The sequence below is a fragment of the Hipposideros armiger genome, unplaced genomic scaffold (genome assembly GCF_001890085.2).
Source record: "Hipposideros armiger isolate ML-2016 unplaced genomic scaffold, ASM189008v1 scaffold_210, whole genome shotgun sequence".
NCBI classification, from domain to species: domain Eukaryota; kingdom Metazoa; phylum Chordata; class Mammalia; order Chiroptera; family Hipposideridae; genus Hipposideros; species Hipposideros armiger.
Genome location: NW_017731560.1, coordinates 2,595,121 through 2,614,752, shown reverse-complemented (window position 1 = coordinate 2,614,752; position 19,632 = coordinate 2,595,121). Strand labels below are relative to the sequence as shown.

Genomic DNA, 19,632 nt, shown 5'->3' with positions numbered 1-19,632 from the left:
GAGGCCAAAGACTGCCAAATCCTAATTTAAGATATTGCTTTTCAAAAATAGAATTTAAAAAAGAAAGAAAAACTTATAATGCAAATACCTTATGACTTAAATAATATAGCATACACATTACCTTTAAATATGATCCATAGTATTTTGTTACATATGAGCTGTCACACTGACTCAAAACAGTTATTTCTTGCTGAATGTCTTCAATTTCATCTTCGGCTTCCTCAAGGTCTATGATTTTAATAGCAACCACTTGCTGGGTACGGTTATCAATTCCTTTGAAAACTTCTCCAAAGGAGCCTTTCCCAATGCGTTCTAATTTTGTGAACAGTTCTTCAGGATCGGCTATATTATTCTAAGAGGGGGAAGAGAAAGAAAACAAATGTTTTGCATCAAGTTTTTTTAAATGAAGGAAAATAAATCACATATGATATTAACACATTTTTTAAAAGCCTACACAATTCCCTTGACTCTTCACATGTGCTTTGTTACAACAATGTAACCCCAAACCGTCAGCTGGTCCATATTCTACTGGATCACTCACACTAACTGGGTTTAGCTGATCCTGCTCCCACAAACAATGCTATACAGCAAATGTTGTCCCTGATGCCTGCCAAAGGGCCAGGCACATTTTAGAATAAAGCAGCTAGTCATACACAGCTTGTACATTAAAGCTATGGTAGTGATAGTGAGAGAATACCAACCTAAACTACAGGTAGGTGAATCATTAAAAATTCTATCATCCACCAGTAATATATTACCTTTTAACTCTCTTTTTCTCTCTCTAAGTTGGACATCCTGATCACCCCACCTATTCTTTTAAACCACCATGTAAACAACACAGAACACAAAAGACTCAAGAATCTATGAGTCTTTTTTTCTCTTTATTTGCGATCTTATCCATATGCAATGTTCTCATCAATGGCTGAAATAAGATTATATGCCTTTATCATAATTGCTAGTACTCATGAGGAAATGGTAATATGTTGAATTTTCACAATTTATTTCACAGTGGGAATCCAGAATAAGTGACATTTTGCTACAATAAAATCTCTAGTCAAGCATAGGTTTTTAGGTTTACAAATGTATAGGTGTGACTTAGATTTATAAATTCACTGTCCTTTCCTGATTCACAAATATCCTTTATCTTATCATATACAATTCTTAGTTAAAATTCTATTCCCACAAGACATTTATGTGCTTAACTAAACTCATATTGCTGAATATATACTTCTAACCAAGTAGAAAGACAAGATTTCCAAACCTCACCAAAAGACACATTATTAATTTATATTTAAGTGCTTTATGAGTCTATACCTAAAACTTTACTTTGAGTTCCTTCAAATATAAGAGAATGTTATCTAGGTTCTGTGAGCTGTCTATATTTAATTTGTTGGTTGAACCTAGATTGTCTGCTCATGTACTACAATTTTACCTAGTCATTAATTTCAGGAGACAATTGTAGAGTTAGCGTGTTCACTTATGTCTTCTTTTATTAGACAAAGAGATCATTAAAGCTGATTATTTTTCTCTCATCAAGTTCTTTGCACCATCATCACCAAAATGATCCACTACTACTCCAGTAAACACAAGGAATATAGTCAATAATATGGTAATAACTATGCATTGTGCTAGGTGGGGGTACTAGACTAGTCAGGGGGATCACTTCTTAAATTATATAAATGTGTAACCACTATGCTGTACACTTGAAACTAATATAAAATAATATTGAATATCAACTGTAATTGAAAATTTTAGGGCCGGCTGAGTGGCACATTGGTTAAGAACTGGCTTGGGATACCAGAGGGCCCCGGTTTGGATCCCACATATGAGGGCCAGTGACACTGCCCTCTACAGCTAAGATGCTGAATAACAGCTCAACCTGGAGCTGGGCTGCCGTGGGTCGCCAGCAACGGCATTGGCTGCAGTCCCCTGCTGCAGTGGGCTGCCATAAGCTACCAGGTGTAGCCGGCAGCCAGCGTGAGCAGCCAGCAGCCGCTGTGAGCAGCCATCCAGAAGCCAGCGACTGATCTGCCTCACCCGGGAAGAGCGCAATGATGGTGCCAGCTTGGGCCAGTGAAGTGACATCCTCCACAACTAGACTGAAGAACAAAACAACAGCAACTTGTCTGTTCCCCTTCCCCCGATTCCCCAATAAAATCTTTAAAAAAAAAAAAAAGAAAATTTTATAAAAGAGAGGGGAAAGGTGAAGTGGAATAAGAGGTTCAAAATGTCTAGGTATAAAACAAGTAAGCCATGGGGATATAACATACAGCATAGGGAATATAGTCAGTAATATTGTAATAGCAGTGTACAGTGTCAAACGGTTGCTGGACTTATCATGGTGATCACTTCTTTAGGTATATAAATGTTGAATAACTATGCTGTACACCTAAAACTAATATAATATTGTATGTTAGCTATATTTTAATAAAAATCTTTTTAAAAATTATGATTGCTTTTAAATTTTTTTCACAAACTTTTTTTCCCCACCAGCTTAAATACTGCTTGCACATGACCTGCTTAATTTACAAGCTTCTCCATTCTCCTTGGTTGGTTTTTTTTCCATTTCTAAAAGATGCACTTTCTATGTATATAGTACTCTCTTTGATATTGCAAGCTACTTGCTATCCCAATCCACCTCCAGCAACCAAATGAAACAAATATATTTTGAGCTTCCCATACAGGCTTTTAAAAATAATTTAGATTTGTAAGTCTCAAATGCATTTTTTTAAAAGATTTTTATTGGGGAATTGGGGGGATGGGAACAGTGCTGGGGAATTGGGGGAAGGGGAACAGACAAGTTGCTGTCAGTTTGTTCTTCAGTCTAGTTGTGGAGGACGTTGCTTCACTGGCCCAAGTTGGCATCATCATTGCGCTCTTTCCGGGTGAGGCAGATCAGTTGCCACCTTCTGGATGGCCGCTCACTGCGGCTGCTGGCCGCTCACACTGGCTGCTGGGTACACACAGTAGCCCATGGCAACCCACTGCCACAGGGGCTGCAGCCTATGCCGTTGCCGGTGACTCACGGCAGCCCAGCTCCAGGTTGAGCTGTTGTTCAGCATCTTAGCTGTGGAGGGCAGTGTCACTGGCCCTCATATGTGGGATCCGAACCGGGGCCCTCTGGCGTCCCAAGCCAGCTCTTAACCATCACGCCAGTTGGCCGGCCCTCAAATGCATTTTTAATGCTCACATTTTGTTATAATATGTTCTCCAAAACTTGAGTACCATTATTGATTTTCTTGGTATATTCTTTCTTTACCAAGACATTGTACTTCATTGTGATCACTATTATATAATAGCTAACCTACACGATACCTCTCTTCCTACTTTTGGTGATGGTTCTTGCCTTTCTAGTATCTCGTGGCAAAAGTACTTGTCAAATAGCTTGGTGATAGGTTCACTTCCTTATAACTTCCTAAATACAGTGGGTTTGGAAAAATAAAAAGAACAAATCTTTCAATTCTTCTGATCTAACTACAAAACAAATCTAAAAGTTGTAAATAAGCCATTGATTAAAAAATATATAGTATGTACTTTCTGATACACTCTCAACCAGGAAGCGTATTCATTAACTTTGTAAGAAGAATTTTTTGTTGTAAGAAACAAAGATTAAATCCTAATCTTTCTAATTCATGTTTTAAAAGGATTTGATTGAAACAATCAACCCCAGGGAGAACACAGCTGTTCTTGCTTTCTATAATCAATGGGTTCCTGAAAGTATGTAAATCAAAGATTTAAAAATCAAGTCACATTTTGCATTTTAAAGCAGCTGTGATGTGAATCCTAACTCATCAGTATAGGTTAAGATTTTAAATCAAGGAATACCAAGCTGGAGAAAGAAAAAGAGAAAGATGCATCATTTACACAATGTTTGTACTTCCCACTCTTTTATTTTGGGATAAGACTTCTCATGCAAAACCCCAACTTTGAGAGTGGAAGGGATCATGAAAACAAGTTTTCACTGGTATAACCTCACTTCCCTTACTATCTGAAGATAGAGATCCCTGTCCTATTTGCCAATTCCTGAATTTTGGATAGATAACACCTAAATTCTAACTCCCCCTTCACCATCTCACCAGCCGTTTGCACCAGAGTATCCTGAGTCAGTATTAAGACAGATTCCAAAAAAATTAGAAAAAAAGAGACAGATTCCCTTTCTGTTTTTGATGCACGGGCAAAAGTCAAGTAAATAAACGGTAAACATCCCAAGTCACGCAATTTAAAAACCACCTATATAAAGTTGATTTGCCCAATCATTCACATCACCCACTTCAGAGCCTCTGAGAAAATCAAGTCAAGTCAGCCTCCCTCTCTAGGCGAGTCGGGGGGATCACTGCATAAACTATATAAATGTCTAACCACTATTCTCTACATCTGAAACTAATATAAAATAATATTGAATGTCAACTGTAACTGAAAAAATAAATAATTTTAAAAGAATATTAAAATTTCCAAATTTTTCTACCTCTACTGCAAAATTGCAATTTATTACTGTATCTGTACTTGGATTGCCTTCTCAAAGCCATAGCCCAGGAAGGATCTCTAAGTTCTGCAGCAGCACATGGAGGAACAGCTAAATTAACGTCATATTGGCTTATGATGAATGGTAGACAATTTATATATGCCCCACAAAAACGGGTCTGTGATAATGAAAAGCTCACAGATCCACCTCAAAACATTCACTTATTCCTTAATAGTCTTTACCTGTCCTTTGCTTGAATTTGGACTCTTCAGCTATAAGTACATTGTTAGAAACTTAAATCTTAGACAGAAGGTATCATTACTATTAAAACAACAACAAGGATGACAACAACCTTTTGGTATGGAAATACTCTTAGGAAGTCCAACAGGGAAGACTGTAAAATGATCATTTTGCTTGTCTCCTGTGTAAAGCCAGGGAGAGAAGGAAGAAGACTTCTTCCATACTTAAGTCACAGAATCAGAGGGCTGAGGGAACTTTTGAAGGCTCTCCTGTTCTGGCTGCACATGAGAATCCCTAGTACAACTTTTAAAATGCAACACCTAGACCTCATTCCAAAGCTACTGATTCAGACCCTCTATGATTGGGGCACAGCAATCAGTATTTTTAAACAAGTACTCTGCACTATTTTCTACATCATTTTAGCAACGGTTTTAAGATAGGCATTTGGGAACCACTGAGCAGACAGATCTTGAATTTGTATCCTTGATTATATGGAACTCATTACCATTGTTTTCCCCAGGCAAGCCTGTGGATGTCTAACTCTGTACACTAAGAGGACAACTTGGAGATTAAAATAAAACCAAGAGCACCTTGGTATTTATATACCTGTATTTTAAAAATTAAGTCTTCAATACTTCTTCTAAGGACACATGTCTAAAATTAGTACCCACCCTCAAATAAGACTAGAAACAATATTTACGAAAACATATACAATGTATCCCATACACTTTGTATATCTATTCTTGAAATTCTTTTACCCAAGATAGTCTATGTAATAATATGGTATAAAATTGGTTAAGATTTAATTGATGATAGTTTTGAGGTAACGGTCAACATTGACAAAGAGTAAAAGTTTAGTTCTAGGTAGCTAGTAGAAAACGGGTATAAATTGTGGAGGGGGGGTTTAGGGAAGGAGAAAGCTTTCCTTGACCCTCTTAGGGTCCCTAGCTGGGTCTGCAAATTAAACTGACAAAGACAGATGAACAGAAGAAAAACAAATTTATTTAATACGTTTAACATGACAACAGAGCCTCCATAAGGAATTAAAGGCTCAAAAAAATGGTTAAACCTGTGTGTTTTTATGAAGACTGGAAAGTTGTGGGAAGATGTGAGCTAGGAGTCATAAACTAGGGGAAACTTAGCAAGGCCCGCTTGTTCAGACGCTTCTTGGTGCCCCCTTGTCTTTGGAGATAAGGGTATTCCTTTTCTTCTGGTATAGGGAGAGTAACTCTCATATGAGGGTCTTATGACCTGCTTCAGGGGAGAAGAGCAATGGGGGGAAGGCAGAGTGACTGAATGTCCTGCTTCTGCAGTCTTCTCAAACTCCTTCAGCTTAAAACATCCAATGCCAAGGTGCCATATTTTTAGGTAGCCTGTCCTGAACCCCATCAGGAGGCATTAAGAATAGGTGATCAAGAGAAACAAGAAAATTGTAGACAATTAGAATTTGTCTTGGGGTTCTAGCAGAATGGAAACCCAGAGACCCAAAGGTTGAAAAGAACCAAAGGTACCATATTTCCCCATGTATAAGATGCACCCTTTTCCGAAAAATGTGGGGTCTAAAAACTGGGTGCATCTTATACAGTGGTTGTAGGAGCGCAAAAACAAGCACGAAAAAAGCAGGAAATGCAAGTAAAAAAAAACCACCTACAACCACTGTATAAGACGCACCCAGTTTTTAGACCCCAAAATTTTCGGAAAAGGGTGTGTTTTATACATGGGGAAATACGGTAACAAATCTAGTTTCCTTGAGGTAGCTAAGTCAGACCTCTAGTCTGGAGCTGAGAGTGCAAACATAATTGATTTAGGGAAGAGATGTAGATTTCTCAGAGGATTTGACCAAGAAGGGTTGAGCTCAGGTGTTCTGAAAGAACCTTGAAAAACTAAGAGCCAAGCTGAGCAAGGCTGAGCTCAAACTAGGTTTTACACTTGCCTCCCTAACTTAATAAAACCCATTCTACGAATGCTCTGGGCTATAAGACACTTGCGTACATGGCTATGTGGAGCTGGGATGTGGAGTGCGATACGTGTGCCATCTGCAGGGTCCAGGTGATGGATGCCTGTCTTAGATGTCAAACTGAAAACAAACAAAAGGATTGAGTTGTGGTCTGGGGAAAATGTAACCATTCCTTCCACAACTGCTGCATGTCCTTGTGGGTGAAACAGAACAATCACGGCCTCCCTCTGCCAGCGAGACTGGGTGGTCCAAGCAATCGGCAAATGAAAGTGCTGGAAGGCTTTTTTAGTGCAGTTGTCCCGAGCCCTGGTAGATCTCATTATCAAGTGTCCTACAGAGGCTAGGGTACTCCAAGGGCCTAATTCTTCAAATAGGAGGAGATGGATCTTTGGTCTTTGGAGACTCATCAAAGGCATGGTTTAGTGTTTTGTTAGTTTTAAGTTCAGAAATTCTCTGCAATGAAGAAGATAATTTATTAACGATGGTCTTTCCTACCTCTGTGGCATGTGTCACACACACCTGCTTAGAAATGCTACAAAGGAGAAGAGAACTACAAATTGACCTTTATAATTTACTTTTTGATATCCAAGGGGCTGAGGAAGCAGTTCCATTCAGGAGAGAAGTTTTTGCATGCATTCGGTTGATCAGTTAAAAGAAAAAGACAATGTTATAGTAACAAAGTACAGTTTAAACTTTCCACCCCCCACCCCCACCCCCAAAAAGACACCCTTCACACTTTTACAAAGACTGATCTGTGTATAGGCCTATCAGTGACTCACTGAAGAGGAGAGGTATACAGGAAATAATGAGCAAAAATGTGCTAATGATATCAAGGCTTAGAAAGGAACACCTCTTACTCCCTCCAAATTCTCAAGTGCTAACACGGGGAGGGGCCTGCAGTGAACTCAGGGTGCCCTGACAATCACAGAGAGTAACTAGAAATTTTAGCTAACAATGTACTAAAAACTAGAGATACACCCAGTTAGCTACCTAGTATTTAAATTGCTCAGATTAGTTCTCCCAAGCTACAGAGGAAATGCTTTTCTGGATTACTTCCATGTCTATACTATCACCTGTCAGTTAACAAGTAGAATACATGTAAATAAAAGTCATTCTCTGGTGATTCCATGAGCCTCAAATTCAATTAGTTCTATTATGATTGCCTATGTTAAGATTTTTCAATTGCCCTATGAACGTATTGCCTTATAAGTCTGTTGAGTGCTTCCTAATCAAAATACTGCCAGAAGAAAATTAAAGATTAAAATCAACAGTCATACACCTCTTAGCACTGCCTGCATTCAAGATCACAGGACAGTACCTTTTTAAAGTGCTATATGTGATCCAGGCACAACTGATTTCTCCCTGGATAGAACTATAACAGTACAGGCTTTTTAGTGCTGGAAGGAAATGTATAGGTCATTTGATCCATCTCCTTATCACCACCATCAGCAACAAGCATTTATTGAATGCGTGCTGTGTCCTAGGGTAATACCACCTAATGGAAGCTATGAAATTTAAGACTATTCATGTCAAAATAATGGTAGAGGTAGGGGGAGGTTACTAAGGGAAAAAGAAACTCTGGAATTAAAGAATTATAGAATCTTTGAGATGAACAGGAACTTTGCAAACATCTGATCCAAAATCCATTTTTATAGGGAAAATAACTGTAGTCTAGAGAGGTTATAAATTTGCAAGGATATAAGGTAGTTCATCATTAGAGGCAAAGCTCAAACTTGAACCCAGGACTCCCAAATTTTTAAGTCTAAGCTTCTTTCACTACAGCTTGGATTAATTTATTACTTAAACTAGATTCTTTTGCTATAAAACCAAAATTATTCCCATCATGAACAGATCATACGACTGCCCAATGTCTTCTTAGTAATAGCCCTACTTTTAAAGAACTTTAAAAAATTTAAACTTAAAAGAATTTGAACTTAAAATAGGACTTTCCTAATCATCAAATGATATTACTTACAATTACTGAACCACTCTGCAGCTGACTAATCCTTGCATATATGCACAATTACCAAATAGTTCATATTACAATCTTACAGAGAAGTGAGCTGTATGTAATCTTGACTTTTTAGGAAGGTCACTATACTCAGCCCATTTTTTCCCACGTCAATAACTAGACTGGAATGTGCTAGCCTTTAGGATGTGGGAGGCAAGGTAGTGACAGTATTCCACACCATGATTCTCATAGGATGCAATGTCCGGAAGCCAACAGCTCTAATTCCAGCTTTATCACTGATTTATTGTAGACTTCAGTCACCCTTAACACTAGGATTTTCAGTTCTGTTAATAAAAATAGACCCTTAAATTGATGAAAATTTCCAAGAATAAAAATAGTATTTTTTGTGGCAGGTTTTATGTTGGAATACAATTGTTCAAATGACCATGTGAATACTCAGATTGCTTTAATAATGAGGATAAAACTCCTTATAAATTATTCTAAACTTTTGAAAAATTTGCCTTTAGAAGAATATTTCTCTACTTTGTACAACCTCAGATTCATATCACAAGTATCTGATAAAATATGGAATTCTTCAGAGACCTCTGTGGTTTATATTTCTGAAGTAAAATATGTAGCTTCACTATATTTTGCGTACAACAGCATAAGACCTAAGATAAAAACTAAGTATGGGGCCGGCCGAGTGGCGCGATGGTTAAGAACTGGCTTGGGACACCAGAGGGCCCTGGTTTGGATCCCACATATGAGGGCCAGTGACACTGCCCCCCACAGCTAAGATGCTGAACAACAGCTCAACCTGGAGCTGGGTTGCCGTGAGTTGCCAGCGTTGGCGTAAGCTGCGGCCCCTGTGGCAGTGGGTTGCCATTGGCTACTGTGTGTAGCCAGCAGCCAGCATGAGCGGCCAGCAGCCGCAGTGAGCGGCCGGCCAGAAGCCGGCGACTGATCTGCCTCTCCCGGGAAGAGCGCAATGATGGTGCCAACTTGGGCCAGTGAAGCAATGTCCTACACAACTAGACTGAAGAACAAGACGACAGCAACTTGTCTGTTCCCCAATTCCCCAGTGCTGTTCCCATCCCCCAATTCCCCAATTAAAAAAATCTTAAAAAAACAACAACAAAAAAACTAAGTATGTCTGTATATGTTTCAAAATTAAACATGAATAATTGGACTTGCGGTCAAATTTCTTTAGGTAGTCAGTTTGAGTTTGTATTTTTGTATTTGCATGTTTACAAGAACTAAACACATAAAGAAGATGTTCTTAGTTTACCTATTTTTATGGCATACTCACATTTTTACATCTCTCTCAAAGGTTACTTACTATAAACTTGCTTTTGCAACATAAAGTAGAAGTCAAATTGCCTGATTTTATGTGTATGCAGTGAAATAAATGAGAGTCAAAACAGTGTCACAACAACTGTGGGGTTCCTTCTGGTCATCAGACAGCATTTTATCAAATCACAGTTGAGTCCCTGTCTTTACTCACTTGCTTAAAAGGCAATTTTGAGATGGATGAAGTAGCAGCAAGGTAGCTCCGGTCTTAATGGCAAAGCATAAAGTCAAAGGTCATCACACACAGCATTATTTTGTTCTCTTAAGGGAACAATTTAAACTTTCAGCAATACTGTGCATAGCAACAACAAAAATGTGTTTATAAGGCAGAAGTAAAATTAAATTTATAAGTACTTTTTCATCTTCTCTTTATTATATTATTCCTATTTTTAAATGCACTTCATTAGCAAAAATGCTTAGAATGCAAATACAGAGGGTGCCGAAAAATGTATACACATTTTAAGGAAGGAAAAAAACTGTATTAAAATTGTAATAATATATACAGATAACAAAAGATGAATACAAGTCATGCATATGTTTTTTTGGCACCCCCGGTATTTTAGTAAAGGATAACTTCATTAAAATTATTACAAAAGGTTTTTACATAGCTGCATGAATAACATAACAGTTTGAGGAGTTTCTTCTAATTAATAGCTTGGAGTCTACTTCATCTTTAAGAACAACAGAATAACTGATAATATTCCTTCACTTAATTCCTCCAACTCAAGACAGTAGAAGAGAAGAGCTTCCTCTGCCTCCTAACTTGCGTTCTTCTTTATACCCAAGCTCAGATCAGAGGAAAGAACAATGAAGTGAGTGGGACACATTCTGTGATGTGAAGAATGCATTTCTTTAAATACATTTGTAAGACAGTTCACTTTACAACTGGTAAAGAAGAATGAAACATTTATTTAATTCTATTTTCCCTTAACCACATACCACATTTTTCTAAAGAAAAATGAAATACAGACAGGATAACAGGGAACTTATCCATAACGTCCCCCACCTTAGAACTCCTAACACAGGAAACCAAGTCATAACAGACAGCACTTTTATTAGCTCCATTTCCCAGATAGATCTTTAAGTTCCCATTATTTTAACTGAGAGTAGAAATATCAGATTATTTTGTTCAGCAAGGTAAATCATCTTTGGATCTAAGACCTCTTAAATGAAAGGAAATAACTAATTTTGTCTTTTTAAGTAACTCTTTGGAATCTGAAGTTCCCTTAAAGCTCTAATTATATGCATGGGTAAGGGGAGGGAAATATCCTTCAAACAATCACATCCTTCTCTTAATAAACCAAAAATCAAGGCTATCATCACAATAAATACTGGATGCAAATTCCACTGCATCATTTAACTCATTTCTCTCTGACCTTACAACCATTCCAAAGGAAAAACGAGGTCTGGTTCCTTATAAATATTACAGAGATAAAGAGAGCAGAGAGGTCACAAAAATTGGCTTAGTTTTGCTTATCCCAGAAATTATAACAAATCAGCAATTAAATGTCCCCTTCACCATTTGTATAAAGAGGGAGAGAGGCAGGCTCAATAATCTCTAAATCCCTTGGGGTACTCACACTGTGGATTTGTGAAGTATTAGAAGCCCATTCCCTTTGTTCCCCTGCTTGCATCACTAGCCATTGCTAATTCTAGTCTGGAAGCAATCATTAAGGTAAAGGATGAACTGGCAGTGGTCACATGGCCAATTCTACAGTGGTATACAATGGCTCAAGTGAAAAGTATGTACTACCCATTTTGCAATTAAGAGATTCAGAATCACTAGTAGACTGCATTCAAGTCCCAACTCTTGGGTAATATAATGAAGCAGGCTCAGAAGCCAAGGATGGATAGAGTAAAAGAGGGAGTTACTGTTCAGACTGACCTCTTACCCCGTACACTGGCCATTATGTATGTGTGACTGCTCTAAGGAAATCAAGGGGAGCCAGAGTTCAGCTCATACACGTTCTATTAGTCTTCCTCTCTTCCAATGTAAAGTAAATCCATTCAGAAAGTAGCCTAGTTTATACTTGCCCACATACAGAACTAGAACATCCAATAAAACTAAGGGCCCAAAGGGAAAATTTCAGGGATGTCTTACTGTATCTAAATCCAATGCTTCAATGAGTAGTAACTTAGACATACAAGCTTAATTGAAATTCTCCGTTGGGGAACAATTCTACGTTCTTACTTTTGAGCCTTTGAGTCATACCATTTTCTCCATTGACAAAATCCTTCATCCCTAATTAAAAAACAAAACAAAACAAAAAACACCTTTCCAATGCCTCAGGGGAAATTGATCACCCAAACAGAATCAATTGCTTCATCTTATGCCCTCCCACAGCCCTTTGCTTGAGCTTCTATTGCAGCAAATATGTTATTATCTTTGCATTTTTTAATTGCCATGGCCTTTCTATTTTCTAGTGAGTAAGCTCATTAAGGATGGGGCTCTGTCTCCCTAAGCACCACGTACCCTCACAGCACCCAGTATAGTGCTTTGTATACTGTGGGTCTTGGATGTTTGTACAGTGTTTACCTGGGGGCCCTCCTAAGATGAAATCTTTGACATGAGGTTGTCCTTTCATTTGCTATTTGATTTTTTACTTTTGGTGCAGGGGGGATTACATTCAATAAACTGAATGATATTAAAATAGGTATGACATTCTAAGTCAATCCTTTTTCTCACATGTGATTGACATAATAAAAACTTTCCAAAGTGACAACTTTGAGGGTTCTTTTTCTACGGAAGAGCTCCTTAGTGTGCAAAACAGCAGGTCTTGAAGTAATATGGAGCTATACCCAAAGGAGAGTTGGTATCAGCCATACACAGAGATGCATATCAGTGCTATATGCAAATCTGATTTGGGGAGCATATTTGCAATCACTATTAACCAGAACCACATGACTACTCTATGTCCTGGAGAGTCTAGGATGATTTCATACTCGCATGCAAAGATTAGAAGCCTTGAAGAGCCACAGTCTGTGTATCACTCTACTGTACTTTTCAATTTAGTTGAGCTAAACACAGAGAAATACACAATTCAATCAGGAACACATTTAAACATAAGCATTAATGTTAAAATTAAAGGGATTATTACTGACTAGACAGGATATCACATAAATATGGCCTGGGATTGATAACAAGCCCTAACTATAAAATATTTATTTGGAAAGGGGGACAAGGCATACTATGAAAGGAAGACAAAGATTCTACTAATACATAAATGATAAAACAAGTATCCTAATTTATTCAGGCCATTATTTAATCAAACCCATACAGGGCACTTTAACATTATGGACATTGAGAGCTTCATTTTATGCTATCCAAACTGGACGTAAAATAAGACGATGTCAGTCTAGTACTTTCAGAAGTAAATACCTTTGGAGAGAATCTAAAACAGAGGTCCCTTACAGCAAATATCGAACTATCATGGATAATGTTATGGTGAATCTTTAGCACACTTATTAAAATGCATTGGATTAAAACAAAATTGATTTTCTCATTGCCTATCTTCCTTCCAGATGTGGAACTCCAATTAAAATCAATAGGTTTGAAGCTTGTAAGCACAGCACTGAATTATTAACACCATGAGTTCTTTCAGAAAATTAACACATTGAAAAAGTGGAATTTTACATAGATTCACCTTTTCATTCTTAATGAGAAAGTGGCTGCAGTATAATTTCCCTATAACTTTTTCCTCTTTAATCAAATCTATACTTTGAACGAATTTAATGAAATAGTATTTGCAAGGAGTTACCCAATGGAATCTTAGGACAAAGGAAAATTATCTCTTGGGTCCTGCTGGCTTTAACATCCTATAATCCCAAGAAAATGATACTGATGGCACGATGGTGTCAATAGCAAACAGTTTTAATCTCTGCAAACACTAAGAACGGAGCAGAGAGGAGATTATAGAATATTCTAAAAGAATGATCTCTAATATTTTCAACAATCTACTTTTCATTTCCCAAAAGTGAAAAATATCTTCAGAATGAGTGTTTATGCATGTGTATGGGTGCAAGGCTAAAGTAATAATGATTATTGTTATTTTTGTGACTTATCTACTTCTTTAAAAGATTTGGGGCCGGCCGAGTGGCGCGATGGTTAAGAACTGGCTTGGGATGCCAGAGGGCCCCGGTTCGGATCCCACATATGAGGGCCAGTGACACTGCCCTCTACAGCTAAGATGCTGAACAACAGCTCAACTTGGAGCTGTGCTGCTGTGAGTCGCCGGCGAAGGCATAGGCTACAGCCTCTGCTGCAGTGGGTTGCCATGGGCTACCGTGTGTAGCTAGCAGCCGCAGTGAACGGCCATCCAGAAGCCAGCGACTTATCTGCCTCGCCCAGGAAGAGAGCAATGATGGTGCCAACTTGGGCCAGTGAAGCAACGTCCTCAACAGCTAGACTGAAGAACAAAACGACAGCAACTTGTCTGTTCTCCTTCCCATTCCCCAATAAAAATCTTAAAAAAAAAAAAGATTTGGAGCAGTGCATTAATAAATACTAAGAATACACTCAGAAATCAAGTAACATGGGATGTGTACATGTAATAGTTGTACCTAAAAACCTAAGCTAAGAAGAACTACTACATTGAGCATAAAAGTTAGCTCTGTACTCAGCACCATGATGCACCCAAATATATGAGAAATTAGCTTACATTAACAAATTTGTTAAATTAACAAAACAGGGGTTCAATTTTAACATCCTCACTGATGACAGTTTTATTATTGTTATTCCTTTTTCCTTGCACACAGAGTACCAATTTGTCTGGGGAAAAAAAAGCCCTAAATATTTTCATATTTCCATTTTCCCAAAGCATTCCAGCTTAGAGAACTCCTCTTCTTTTTTGCCGTAAATTAATCTCCTCTCAAAGTTCACCAACTTTTCCTGAGCTGAAATTTATCAAACCAATCTCCATCCTACCCTACACTCCATTGTCAATAGCACTTGTGAATATATTAATCCCTATCCCTAAAGGTACAGATTCACCAGTTTTTGTCCCCATTGATCTGTGCTGATATTGCTGAAATCTGTTCACGTTATCAAAGCACATATGACAACTTAATGTTCAAATAAAGGGGGGAATGCTACTGAAATTATGAAATATCTGCTAACATGAGTTGAATCTTTTAATTTTTAAGAAATGCCTTTATAAACAAAAGGCTGTCTACATGTTCCCCACAAAACTATGGCTAAGATAATATGTTTTGTTAGTTGAAATTTATAGTCCTTGTTCATTTAACAATCAACAAATCTGTAGTTCTCCAATAAAGATAATCAACATCTAGAACCAAATGTGAATACAGGCAAAAATCTGATCCCCTCCCAACCTATGTAATTTGTTTAAGAATGTTATAGGATTTTAGAACTAGAAATGACCCTTATAAATTACGTGAATTTTTTTATTTTATAATGAGTGATTTCTAGCTGGGGGTGGGGTGGGAAGGGCAATGACAAACAAGTAACCTCAGGATGAAGACAAATGACAAAGTTCCTTAATTAGTTCTTGAATTGCCATAGCCAAAATAAGCTTGATGAGCAATTCAAAGTAATTAAAATGCTTTGAGCTGTGTGCTGCCTGAAAACATCTGTGATCTACAACTTGAACTGACCTGTACCCTATCATTTTACAGCCCTAACCAGAGAGAAAGTACCATTCACCAAACAAATCCTCACTGCTCACCCCAAAAGGACCCATAAACATTTCAACAAACACAACCTTAGAACTCCCTCTTTCTTTTCTTGCTTTGGCTAATTTCATTCCCTTTCTTTCTTTCCCTTATTCCCACCCAGTCTCAAAGCCAGCTCAGCTAGTCCGTGACGCCTTTCCTGACCATCTCGGTGGCCTGGCTTGACTCATCTTTCCTAGGGATTTCTGGTCGGGCTAGTAGGGAGCCTCTGAAAGCCTTCATCAGATGAGTCTGAAAAAATAAAGTCTGTCTTTCAAGTAGCTCTTTCATGTCTGTACATTGCCTTAAATCTACTTAGTGCCCAAGTCCAGACCAGCGTGATTTTTAAAACAAGGGGTGATGTCTAATATTTTCCAGGAGGAAAACACTGATAGAATTTTATGATTAACTGAATATGGAGATGAAGGAAATCAGCAGATAATTACAAATAACGCCTGCTGCTCTTTTTCTCCTTTCCGAATTTTGTGATTTACCAATACGTATATGTTTTATGGCTGATGGCATCTCCCCAACTATATCAAGTAGTTAAGTGGCATTTGGTAGAGTCTGATTATTTCATATGCTATGATCTAATTCTTTTAATATATTTTTGATTAAGTGCTATTCTCCTCACTGCTGAAAAGGTACTTGAGACGTTAATTATAAGGTGAAGATGGGAGGAAACAAATGTGATTATATCTGACATTAACATTCTCTAGACACTTTCTTCTCTAACAGAAATGGCCCTTTAATTTAAAATAGTGATCAAAGCAATCAATGGCCTCCTTTACATCCCTGAATAAAATTCAACCAGTTTTATTTTCTTGCTTTAGAAATTAAGAACAATATTAAAATGTATCTACATACACACACAACTTATCATTCATTATAGTTACCAATACAAGTTTTCATATAATTCAACCATTAAAATTTATGTCTAAAAAACAAACAAAAATATGTCTACCTCTTTTCTATAATCTGGACACTTTCCTTGAACTAAGCATTACAATAATAGAACCAATCTACAAGTCAGTTACCTTAATAAAAATCTTTCCTAATATTTTACTACATTCCCCACCTCAGAAAAAATACTATAAGAAGCTTCCTTTCTTTAGATCAACAATTCTCAATGAGGTTCCATGACCTAAGACAGGGATTGCCAAATTCTTCTGTAAAGAGCCACGTAGTAAGTGTCTTGGGCTTTGTGGACCAGGTACAGTCTGCAGTCTCTGTTACATATTCTTTTTTAACAACTCTTTAAAAATATGAAAAATACTTTTAGGAACAGGCTGCAGACAGGATTTGGCCCTTTGCTGATTGCAGCTCTAAGGAATCTACTGTTTGTAATGAATAAACTCCTTTCCAGTGAATCTAGAATGGTCTTAGTTGTGCCTTTCTTGGGAGACTTGAGAAAACATTAACTCAAATCATTTTCTTTGTTTTGTGGTTCCGATGACAACTCTGGTTGAGAAAGGTTGTATTAAATTAACAAAGCTCCAAGAGTACTACTGGAGGAAGGTGATCATTATTATTTCAAAAAATACAGGCATTCAAAAATATTTACCAGGGAGAAGTTAAAATCCAAAATTTCAAGGAACTTTCATTATGTCAAAAGCATAAGCCTGACATTATAGTCTCACTACCTCTTAGTAGACAATTAATTACATGTAGTAGAAAAGTAATTATACATTAATTGCCTCAGTAGAAAATTAATTACATCTAAGTTAAAATTTGCTTGGAATGGGTACCTGATCACTTTTACATATAAATAGTCATGTATGCCTTATGTTTTATAAATAATAACCTGAGCAGAATTCCTGAAGCTTAATTTTAGAGCTTAATTAAGGGTTACCTATACAATCTCCTCACTTTACATTTGAGCAGGCATTATTTCACAGTATAGAGGAACAGAATACACTACATTTTTCATTCTAGTAGTTAGCAGAAAACAATTTAGTGTCCTACCAGAAAAAAAATTAAATTCTCAAGCTCTGGAACCACTTAGCCATATTATTTCACAATATACACATCATATTTTCACTTAAAGGAGTTTTTAAAAATCATCTAAAACGGTGAATGTTCTTTCAATCAGGATCATACTTACACTATAACTGCACGACACTTTGTCATTAAAAATACACACAAGAGTAATCACATTAAAATGCTTCGAGTTATACAGATTGAGTCTCCCAAAGAACCCAGACATATGAATGGACAACAGGAGAGAGCTGTCACTATCCTGGAATGTGGGGAAGGGGCTGCAATCCCTGGGCAGACAACAATGTTTGTTTTTAAAGTATGAAGACATTTATACCTTTTAAACTATTGGAAAGTTAAAAGCCAACAATAGAATAATACAGTATTTAGTATCTATAAGTATTCTAAGAAAAAAGTAACTGGACTACATACTACTTAGAAATCTTCTCTCAGCCAAGACATAAATCAAGTGGTGCTAAAAAGTCATTAAGGAAACCTATTTTAAAGTAAATCTGAGATGCTACTCAGCCTTGCAATGCTCCAAAGAACTGCTTTAATCATTTCCTGAGGGAGAATTTCAAGGCCAGAACTTATTGGAAAAGCAACAATAATAATAAGTCTAGTCATTTGATAGAAAGATTCCTTCTCTTTAACCTCCCCCCTACCAAATAACAGTCCAAGTATAATCCAGTGATAATTTGGCGCTTTTCCTTCTTAATGGAAATTGTTCATTTTGCCTACAAAAGGAAAAAAGGCCACCCAAAATGACTCCATGTGTCTAGAAACAATTTATTGGCCCAGTACACACGCCACCAAAATTGCACATCTTAAACAGAAAAGCAGCTGAAATCACCATCCCTATGACGTCAGCTCTTCCCCATTATCTTTCACAAGCTTTCTCCCAACCAAAAAGTCTCTTTACAGACATTTTCTTGCCATAACAAATCAATTATGCAAATGTAACTTTTATCACAGAGTCATAAGCAACAAGAAAGAAATGAATTACTATTACCTCCCCAATTTCCTTTCCTGTTAGCTTTTTCTCTTTTCTGCAGAAAGTAGAGAAATTTCCCATTCTAAAAAATAGACAGAATTCTCAATCTTTAAAGCAAAAAAACTACTTTTCCCCTTCCTTGGAAATACTGTCTTTCTCTTCTTCCGGGGTCCAACACCTTTTCCCTCACCTACATTTTCTGTTTCCTCGTGAGGCAGCAATAATCCTCTGGTATCATGAAATTCTACCTTCCCTAAGCAGGGTTTACACTGCAGCCTCCAAAGTGATGCCTGAACCTCAGCAGATAGAAGATCCATAGCAACAGCGGTAATAGTTTTTTTCACTTGCTATTACCAGAAATCAGAGTCCAAAAAGACGACCATGGAGGTGTCACCTATGCTAAAACCTTGAAATTGATTCATTATTTAACTAGTCAAATCCCACATTTTCATTTTATGTGCCCTTTGGGAAGCCTGTGACACAGTAAAAAAGATCTTTCAGTGACAGTTACCATTTTTTTTTTTCTTAAGAGAGGGGTAAAAAAAAAAAGCAGCTCTCTGGATACAAGATTTTGTTTGTCGCTGAAACCCAATGTAATGCCCCATTCCCTATCACCTTAGAATCAATAGTATAGCGTACCGGTAACAATTTTAGCTTCAAAATAAGAGCTTAGATAATGATCAGAAGTTTCTGTTAACTAGAAGTCATTTTTATAGTACCCACAAGCCTCTGATTTACTAACAGGTAAACCGGTTTATAATTATCAAAAGCAGCTCCTTTGATGTAGTGGTACTCTGTAAACCTATTCCATGGAAGAAATTAAGCAGATAATTGAAAATCTTGATAAATATAATCCTATGTAATTTCCAATTCAATTCTAATTCACTAAAATAGCTTAACAGTGGTACTGAATTTCATTAAAAGTCATTTCCCATGATCTGTATCCTGTACAGAATATGACTGCTGTGAGGTCAATTTCATCAAGAATAATAAAGTTTAGGGCCGGCCGAGTGGCGCGATGGTTAAGAACT

At 37.3% G+C, this 19,632-nt stretch overlaps 1 protein-coding gene across 1 annotated transcript in view; it reads right to left on the bottom strand.

Moving 5' to 3' along the window:
* Positions 1 to 19,632, bottom strand: part of STK26 (serine/threonine kinase 26) — a 60,087-nt gene that overhangs the window by 25,888 nt on the left and 14,567 nt on the right. The window contains exon 3 of the mRNA XM_019653895.1: positions 122 to 352. Within this exon, the coding sequence (XP_019509440.1) occupies positions 122 to 352 (231 nt within the window). The remainder of the gene's footprint in view (positions 1 to 121; positions 353 to 19,632) is intronic.